This window comes from Cottoperca gobio, chromosome 18 (assembly GCF_900634415.1).
Source record: "Cottoperca gobio chromosome 18, fCotGob3.1, whole genome shotgun sequence".
In the NCBI taxonomy this organism is placed as follows: Eukaryota; Metazoa; Chordata; class Actinopteri; order Perciformes; family Bovichtidae; genus Cottoperca; species Cottoperca gobio.
Window position 1 is genome coordinate 8,915,187 of NC_041372.1, and position 10,247 is coordinate 8,925,433.

The 10,247-nt window shown below is 37.4% G+C and overlaps 1 protein-coding gene across 10 annotated transcripts in view; it reads left to right on the forward strand.

Moving 5' to 3' along the window:
• ablim2 (actin binding LIM protein family, member 2) overlaps nt 1-9,981 on the forward strand; it is a 101,371-nt gene extending 91,390 nt beyond the window's left edge. For all 10 annotated transcript variants that reach the window (XM_029454425.1, XM_029454423.1, XM_029454428.1 and 7 more), the window contains 4 exons: nt 586-646; nt 1,955-1,962; nt 2,085-2,165; nt 6,567-9,981. In XM_029454425.1, the coding sequence (XP_029310285.1) occupies nt 586-646; nt 1,955-1,962; nt 2,085-2,165; nt 6,567-6,680 (264 nt within the window). In that variant the 3' untranslated portion in view covers nt 6,681-9,981. The remainder of the gene's footprint in view (nt 1-585; nt 647-1,954; nt 1,963-2,084; nt 2,166-6,566) is intronic.
• The last annotated feature ends 266 nt before the right edge of the window (nt 9,982-10,247 follow it).

Consider the following 10,247-nt stretch of genomic DNA (forward strand, 5'->3'; position numbering starts at 1 on the left):
AAACAACTACAACAGCTTTTGAGGCTTTTTGAGTAATGAAACATTGTTGATGTTACCTCTTTTCTTATCTATAATTCTAAAAAGGGGATGGCCGATTTGAGTTTGACTTTAACACTAAAAACAAAAATCTGCTTTCAATTCATATCTGATTTGAATTTTAAATATACATTTTAGATTGTTTTAAATAGCTGGTCTAACATCAGTTATTTACCTCTCTTTTTAGTCACTTTTTAGTCCCTCCAAACTAAATGATGTAATCGCAATCAAAATAATGTGTCACACTCACTTCCTATTGGTCACACTGAAAGAATGGGAGAATAAAGGGCAAAAGCAGTGAGCAAATGGCTTTCAGATTCACTCTGGCTTTGATTAAGTCCAGCAAAGTTCTTGGCAGCATGGAGCAGGTCAGGACATCTGAATGATGGTCTAACTCAGGGATGGACAACTTTGAGGATAGGGAGTGCCACAAAAACTGTGTCCTCACTGCCAGAGGGCCACTTTGCACCCCCCCTCATGGAGCTCCGCCTGATTGATTTCTGGAAATTGACTCGCGGTATATGTTTACACATGTGTGTGTTCCTATAGGCTGCTGAGATGGTGGAGGATGAAGTGGACCCAGACTCCCAAAGCTGGGGAGGCATGAGAGGTGAACGTGAGAATGAATTGACACTGTTATCTCCTGTTTTTTGTTCTGTTCCTCTTATTGTTAGTGGTTTGCAAGTTTTTTTCAGTGTTGATAGACAGTTTAAATCTAAAATACATACAATACACAATATATTTGTATGGTAAGACTTTTATTATCCTTTTGGCTCTACTCCAGTACTTTGGATTCGAACTGAAACAATATCTGAGGGTAAAGTTAAGCTTTCAGATTTAGGATATTCGCAGTTATATCTAACAGTGTAGCTCTAGTAGCCCTTTTTTGGACAATTCACTGATTTTTAAACATACAAAGTAGGTTGTACTGTAAAACAGTGGAATATCATAAACCTAACCTTAATCCAGACGATCATGTGGTTCACTGCTAAAGACCAGAATGAAGTCAAAGAGCCTCCGATATGATCAGGAAGTGATGCTGCTAAAGGATTACAACCACATATTAAATAAATCTTTGGGTTTTGGACTATTAGTGAAACAAACAAGCTGTTTCAATTTGTCATATTGGGCTTTGGGAAATTGAGACGGGCCTTTAAAAAAAAAAAAATTGACATGTCGTAGACCAGTGGTCCCCAAACTAAGGCCCGCGGGCCGGATACGGCCCGCTTCCACATTTGGCCCGGCCCCCTGAACAATACCAGAGACGCATTATGATTTTTTTTTCAGTCTGGCCACACGAATCCTAGACTAATTTCACAACTATATTGTTGCGATAGGACCCAAAAAAGACCCTTCCCCCCCAGATAATAGCCTGTGTCATCTTTCTTTAAATATATATCTAAGGTCAGTTTACAATCCCTGATGACATTGAAACCAATCATGCAGAGCCCTGTAGCTCTGGCTCCAGATCAGTTACTGGGATAACAATGTAGAGAGGTGATGTCAGTTTTCCAGCTGCAGAGTGTGTGTGTGTGTGTGTGTGTGTGTGTGTGTGTGTGTGTGTGTGTGTGTGTGTGTGTGTGTGTGTGTGTGTGGGTGTGTGTGTGTGTGGGTGTGTGTGTGTGTGTGTGTGTGTGTGTGTGTGTGTGTGTTTGTGTGTAAAATGTTGGCTGTATTTTAGGCAAAGACTGAGTTGACAGTATGCCAACCTCATAACTGTGTGTGTTGGTGTGTGCAGAGCAACCATTTGTAATGCTTTTGACCTTTAAAACCCAATATTTCTAAGGAGATTTGAGTCCACAATGTGTCATTTATTTTCACACCCTATAAGGGTAATTTTCATAATGGGTCTGTTATTCAAATAAACTCATTGTTCCAGCATAATAATTCTCTCTTTCTCTCTTCTCATCCCTCTCAGAATACAAGGTAAGATTTCCCTTATGTGTTAATACTTTACAAATTATATTCTTGGCTGCTTTTTTTTGGACACTGGATTATAATTGTATTCCCTAATAAATCTCCCACAATGCTTACTTTGTGTGTGCCAGATCTACCCTTATGAAATTCTGGCAGTGACGCATAGAGTGAAAGTGAAGCTTCCCAGAGAAGTAGATCGTACCAGACTGGAGGTGAGCTCTAATCTTCTTCTCCTTAACTCTATCGTTTCCAGCTTCTATCCACAGGTCACTTAAAAGCTGTAAAAAATGTTAAATTGTGGTTTAAAGAATGACTTAAAATCATACTTGTAGTGTGGGTAAAGCAGCCAGACAGCCAATGGTTAGAGAAGTGCATTCTTGTAAAGGTGGTTCCATATTTTCTGCTTTTGTTTTGTTTTGTTTATGTCTAGAGCTGTTGTCATGATTTGGACTAAGCCCATAAAGGCTTCAGTGTGCTACAGCTAGAAAGTGCTGTTCAGGACATGTCAGAGAGCAGCTCTGAGTCAAAAGTGAGTCGTAACAAAATATATATACAGTATGTAGTAGCAATAAAGAGGAAATCCGCAAGGGGTAAATATTCAACGCTACCAGCTACAGCTAGATCATGTCCTCGACTTCACATGCTAGACTTATGCGCAAATTGGGGTTTTAGTCTCAATATCTCTAACTTTAACACTTTAACAAAAAAAACATATTTTGGTTCAATTTAATACAAGTTATGGATTTAGTGTTTCTCTACCAGAATTGTATTTCTGAGAGTGGGGTGAAGTCTTTGCAATTGCATTTAGAATATCATTTGAGAGTATACAATTGGCAGATAAATTAGTTGATCAGTTAAATAAATAAATAATCATGCAGAAGAAAATGAAAATTTTACAGATTTATTTTGTGGCTGGTAAAAGAAATGTCATAGGGTGTTGAACTTTGGGAATTTGGACCTCTTTATTTCTAAAATATGGCTATAACCCTGTGTGCATATATCTTCAATGATATGATGAATATCCAGATACATACACAAAACCTACAGATACATTTGTAACACACATTTCAATTCAATGCTGATTCAATACAATAGATTCAGCTGGGATATAACATTTATTCATTTCAGATTTGATACATTTTTCAATTGTTAATGAATTGGATTAGGTTAAATCGACCCGATTAGGTCAAATCAACCCGAAGGAAGTATAAGTACTTATAATAAAATGAGCTTGAAGATCTTTTCTACTGCCACATCGCCCTCAGTAATAGTAAACACAGGCAGTGATTATTTGAATCTTTAGTGTCTTTTAGAAGAAGGCTAACCGTCTTGGATTGCTAGTAACTTTGTCATCAAGGCTCACGTTGTTTTCTTAGATAATAGGGGTGTATGGGGGCACTGGCATATTTTATGATACCGTTGTTTTTATGGTTTGGCCATTTTAAACACGTATAAACACTTTTGCCTTTAGGCCCAGTTTTTTTATGATTACTGAAGCATTTCATTTAGGTATGATCTTAATTTTACAGTATACACAGATAGTTTCGACAATAGCATTCTTTCAACTCTGTGGTATTAGTTGCAGTCAGTGAGTGCCCAACCAAACTGATGTGTTTGTGGCTGATCTGGTGTAAAGCCTGAAACTAGAAGAGTGGAGGCTGTTATAGCACCAGATTGCACCCATGGTTTTGGAATGATGCTTTAAATAGTGACATATGGGTGTAATGCTTTTGACCGTGTGGTTTAGTTTGCTGCAAGAAAACTCTGTAAGTTCAAGCTGGGACATGCTAAATAAAGTCAATACATTGTGGGATTTTATTGAATGTGAACATAATTGGCAGTAGTATTGGTTCTACTTTCTGATGTATCATAGTACTTGGGTAACACCATGTTTCATGTTTTGAAATAAACAATTAAGCACAATTTGTCCTTTAATAACTAATTTCCTGCAGCTGTTATTCTTACGCTACAGATTCCATGAGTTGAAAACAGGAAAAATTTCAATAAAGTAGTTTTAAATTAAGTTCCACAAAGGATTAAAACCTCAATTAACAAAAACTTAAAATTTGTAAATAGTTTTTTCTTTTGGTGCAGCATTGAAACATTTTTCATGAAATCTCTTCTGAGAGGAAGAGTTTTTTTCCCCCAAAACACTTCCTCTACAATATTTAAACCTTCAGTAATTCTAATATGAGAGCTCTCTGTGAGCCTTTGGAGAGACAACCTCTGTTTCACCCACCACTGCAACTGATTCTTGACCCCAGGGTGCTGCTGGTTTGCCCAAAATAATCAGCAGCTAAACCCATATCAAAACTTTAACTCAGAGTCAAGGCAGAGACACTCCATCATGATGCAATACAACCAAATGGGACATTTTTTACCCGTTACTGGTGGCTGCTGTGGGAGGAGATGCACAAAAAGACCATCAAGCAGGCTTTAGTGTACAGTGCACAGGCATAATTCAAAGGAGTAGTTAGACAAGAAAGGAAATGGATTGAATTGGAAATACCCATGTTTGCTTTCTTTCAGAGAGTCAGATGAGAAGATTTCTGCCAATTTCTAACAATGTGTTAGGTACAGAGCTGAGTCAGGATGTAGTTTAGGCTCAGCTTAAAGACTGTACTGTATACTGCACCTGCACAGCTTTAGTGTGTGTGTGTGTGTGTGTGTGTGTGTGTGTGTGTGTGTGTGTGTGTGTGTGTGTGTGTGTGTGTGTGTGTGTGATGTCTATGATGACTATGTTAGTGTCTGCTAATCAATCCACACACCACCTAATTCTAATGTGGTGAACATATACATTCACTGAAGTTTATACAGTTGTTACCTGCTGTGGTGTGCGTGAGTATTGGTGAACGTAACAACAGTTACATTTATTCTTGTTATCAATATTATCAATAGCTGAACATATGGATAATATGGCACAAATTACCAAATTGAAACCAGATGTATGTGGCAGAAATGCAAGAAAGGTTCCTGCATTGGAAAGGGTCCACTATCCCTTGAGTAGTCTTAACATTCTGTATATTTCCCTTGTCCTAAGGGTCGTGAAACTCCTAAAATAAAGCAGTTTAATAACATTTTAAACCCCATATCTATTTTGCATGAAGACACAACCCCTCATTCATCACAAACTTTGTCAATATCTGGGTTTAACCTCTTTACAGTTAAAAAAAACTGAAGGGAAACAATATTGACCCTAGGACAATCTTTGTACCCTGTTGTTGTACAGCTTTCATGGAAATATAAACAAGACAATGTCTCACTTGTTCTAGTGTTATGAAAAGTGATCACATTTTTTGAAAAATCATTTAAGGGCTTTTTTTCTGCCATTAAACATATATATATTAATAATATATTATAATGGCAAATGTCCAATGTTGTTATGCTATCTACACAGGTAGGTGTGTGGGTTCCTACACAGTCATAGAGCTTCCTGTTGAAGTTGAGGGAATCAAACCCCAGTCTTCCGAGTGACAGGCGGAGACACTGTCCACTATACTAACGAGGGACCAGTGATTTAAGGATTTGATTGCATAGTAAATTTGTTCTGTTCAGTGCTGTTCTTTCAGGGAACACAGAGAACCAAATCTGAAGAAGTTATCACATTAGCTGTGTTGCGAATGAGAAACAACACAGACTAGAGTTTTTCTCTTTGTATCCCTTTTGCCATAACCAAATCTGTCCACAATCAATGTTAGCCACTGTACAACTTAGTTACCAAGCACCACCTGTTTCTGTAGGATGGGTACATTATTTTTGCCATGCCATCTTTTGGTGTAACCAGGCATTTAGAAAGTGTTACTATCTCAAAAAACTGAATTGTGTAGCCATACAAAGTGATCTAGGTTATATAGTTAGCCTAGCTACGAGTTTTAGTTTATACTACCCATACTAGCATATACAGAATACTATATACAAGTAGTGTTTCAAGCTAGCCAGCCATCTTCTTGTCCTAAAAGTGATTATATCTCTTTTGAAAAAGTAACAGCACAATTTCCCTCTTAAAGATGAAAAGTTGAATTCTCAAGCGATGAAACACTCACAATTTAATACACTCAGAGATGTTGCTGCTACAGCCCACTTTGTCTTAGTTTGAAAACTTTAGCTAGATATTGCTGTGTAACTGATATTGAGTCATTTAACTGACTTTTAGACTCTTACGTACTTGTCACAAATATACATTTCAATGGTTTTATCACAAAAGTAAAAGGGCACAACAGGTAAGTGCCTATTTTTGTGAAGTTATTGCCACTTTTATCCACAGGATTCAGCAAAAGTTACCTAGTGTTATTTTACAATCGACTAGCCCTCCTGGAGCATACACAAACAACAAAATAGTTGCTTAACAATACATTTACAATGACCATTGTGAGCATTTTGCTGATCTGGCACCCCTTCTGTAGGGTAAAGACACTGTGGCAGTGCATTTTTTAAGTTTATGCAACTGAAACTTCTCAGTTGAGTTTAGAGATCGATCACCTTTGGGGTAAAAAGCCACCAATGTTGACTGTCGGTAGAAAACAGTACGCTAATCCCAGTCTCCAGTCTAAAAGTTATCCAAATGAGTAGTGACAGTTTCTTCATATTTTTCCTGTTGTGTTTTGCTTTTTCAGAGACACCTATCTCCTGAGGACTTCCAACATGTTTTCTGCATGACCCTGGAGCAGTTTGACCGCCTGGCCCTCTGGAAGAAGAATGATCTGAAGAAGAAGGCACGCCTTTTTTAGATGAAAAAATAAAAGCCTATCATCAAGCCACCCATGCTACCCCTACTTTCCACCTGAAAAACGCCATGCCTGTGATGGCGCTTCGTGTGGCAACATTTTCACGATGTTAAGGCAGCATCTAAAGCTTTTTGTATGCAATGTGGTTCGAATGTTTGACAACCTTACAGAGGAGCTGCGTTTGCATGGCCTGTATTGATGCTCCTCGCCTTCCATGTGGTTTCTCTATCCTCCCCCACACATCTCAATGCTTCTATACACCCTGGCAAAATAATGACTTACTATTGAAAAACTAATTCTTGTGCAGGACTTCCCCCAGGTTTCTCTGGTTCTGATTATTTTATGTGTGCCTTCTTCTACTCTGTCAATCTGGACTTATCTCACCTTACTTTTTTATATCTCAAGTTTTTCATCAGTAACTACTTTGTTTTCATCATCTTTCTCTACATATCATCTGTTTGCTACTCTGCCTTTTCTCTCTTGCTGTCTCTTTATCATTTTAAGTTTTTTCCCTGCACTGAGTGACCATTACATTGTCAAGTCAGTTCAATTTTACACCCCCGTCGTTACTTTAAGACAGTGAGGAGAATGCAGATTTGTACACACTCACTGTTCAAGCATGTCAAGTCCAAAGACGGGGATAAGAAACTACTCCAGCTTCTGTGATCCCTTTTTTTTTTGTCAAAAACCACCCACTGTTGTTTTCAATTTCCTGGCAGGGTAGTTTTGATATGCGGTCCCATATCTTACACAAGCATCCCGTAAATCAGCACAGATAGGAGAGCCGAGGCTGGATAGGGGCCAAAACATGGCAGTGAATCACAGATAGAGAAGGGGGGGCTGAAAAACGAGGAGGACAAAGGAGGGGCCCTGTAGAAAACATACAGTACAGTTTCAGGGTGTGCAAAGGTGTCAACAAACAAATAAAAATATTTTTATAAGCTATTTTTGACTTCTGGAAAGTATCACCAATCATGAGACGTACCTGAGAGAAATCATGATTTTGTTACCAGAAAAAAAAGCCCATGCTGACTTTGTTAATCTTCACAGACCTGCAGCAGCACTTACGCATAACAAGTGGGGTCTTGCTTGATTTAAAACTGAATACTCTCGCTGTGTTATGTCTTCTGGGATAAAGATTTAACTCTTTATATGTTTGTTGTTTGAAAGTATTGTTGCATACAGTAAAAGCTCCACATTTAAGGTGAAGTCCATCAGCTTTGCGTGATGATTTCTGGACCGTAAATCAATCAACTTGCTAATTTACATACTTTAAGATGTATCTGAACATATACTGGACATATACGAGCTATATTTGTATGTGTACAAGCCATGGTGTATAACTCTGCAGGCATGCATGAGGGTGGGAGAATGGGGTTTGTCCACTGACTGCAGATTAGAGATGTATGAAAACATTATCATGTGCTTTGAGTGATTGATTATTTTCTGGTTAAATTGCATTAAATTAAATGCCTGGGACAGCTGCTTACATTAGCCTGTGTTATATATGTATTTAATTGCATTAAGGAAGGGATTTTATTTTTAAATCTTAAGGGTGTAGTGTTGAATGATTAGCATCACAGAGAAGAGAGGTTTGGAAGAGAAACCTATCAAATTATTAGTTTAATTTGAGTGTCAAATCAATTTTGCTCCTGTAAGTAACACACTAACTGTTGTCATAAAGCGTTGTGTCCTCTTTATAATATTCATCTGCTATTAAAGTGCTTTATCCAAACTACAGAGTCCCTATGGGTTGGAGTGTTTGAGTTACATGAATGGCAAAAATCTATTAGTTATGGGATGACAATACCTTCAGGTGTGTAATGTATAGGTGTCTGGATGTTTTTTAAGATGGAGAATTGAGTTGAGTGTAAGGCATCTAACTCTATCATGGTGTTCCAATAGTGAAAGATGAGAAAGTTTATCTTAAGCTAGAGAGGGACATTGAAGAAAATAAGATGAATAGAAACATTGTGGCTGGGCGGTTTAGTGTCAGCAATACAGCAATAGAAAATTCAGCATTAGACAGTGGCATAAAGCACAGGTTCCAGCAATGTGCACACTGCGGCAGAAAGTGTCCTATTTCTGACTTTTCTGACTTATAATCAGGGTGGAAAGTGCAACTCAGTTTTCCTGTAAAATTAGGAATTATTAGCAACACTACAAGTGTGCCCTACTTGCCATTTAACCTCTAAATAAAGGAAGAACTAATCTGGCCAAACCACTGGCTTATTTGCAATTTATATGATTGTCTGACCTTAGACCTACTTTAAGCAATGTAGTCATGCTTTCAGATGTCAGCAATTGCTTTGGTGAGCACAATGTTATTTACAACTGATGGAAACAATGGTGAGGACAACAAAATAAAACCCAAGAAGTATTACACTGTATGTTTACATTTAGAGTTACAACCATTATTTGAGCTTTTTCAAACATGTTTAAATTTGTCAGCAGAGAATGCTAAAGTCGTGTTTTGTAAAGACAGATGTTCCCCACAACTCACTTAAAAGTCAACCAACCATGGATTAGATGGTATTCATCAGGCAGGATCTCAGACTATCCTGGTCTGACTTTGATGAAACTTGGAGTGATGATGCATCCTACAACTTTAGGATTACACTGATTAACCTAATGGTGGTGTTACATGGCTCCAAATGCTTCCAATTGTGATGAAACTACAATAGATCTTTCTCATTTGCAGTTTACATCTGAAAAATATGAAATATATGATTTGTTCAATATGGGCTAATAAGAGCAGTATTTTCAAATGTAGCCATTCAAAATGATGCTACATCAAAATAGGGAGTGGAGGAAAACCCACCCAGACTGGATTACACAAGCAGAGAGACCTTTTATGTCTTTAAACAAACAGGCCTAGGGAAAACCACCCTGTAGGCATTTCTCAGAGCCTGTGTTGTACGATTCACATTTAGAAAAAGAAATGATCCTCATCGTTTGTATTTTGTCTTTTCTCCATTTGAACAGCAAAGAGTTATGTTCAACCATTCTGAATATAGTCCAGAGTGCATGAAATATTAACATATGTAAATGTATATCTAAAGAATGAATGTCCTGTGTCATATTAATGAAAGTTGTGTTTTTTTCTTTGGTTTATCTTGAAATTTGGATTTTTGTAATTATTTGGCATTCATTATCAACAAAAACAAATTGCAGTGTCTGATCAGAGGTCAAATAGAGTATGGTTTGTTATGGTTGAATCTCTTTGTCTGATTTGTTTCCAAATTGGCTTTGATTTGAAAATAATTATCTGATGTCCATCTTGCAATAAATGTTAAATTCAGTATTGAGTCTTATGTGATATATTCTGGTTAGCTGAAGTTGACATGTGCAAATCTGGCAAGAAGATTATTTATCTTTTTAGATGTATTTCTTGTGTTTTTTTCAACCTTTTTCCTCATCTCTGATCCTAATCTTTTACATTTCCATTAATTGAATGTGTTCTCCAATTAAATCTAAATTAGATGCACTGTTTCCTAAGGGGAGCTCCATGGGTCTCCAGCATAATGAGAATAAGTTTCATTTTCTTAATTAATAATTTAACTGCATTTA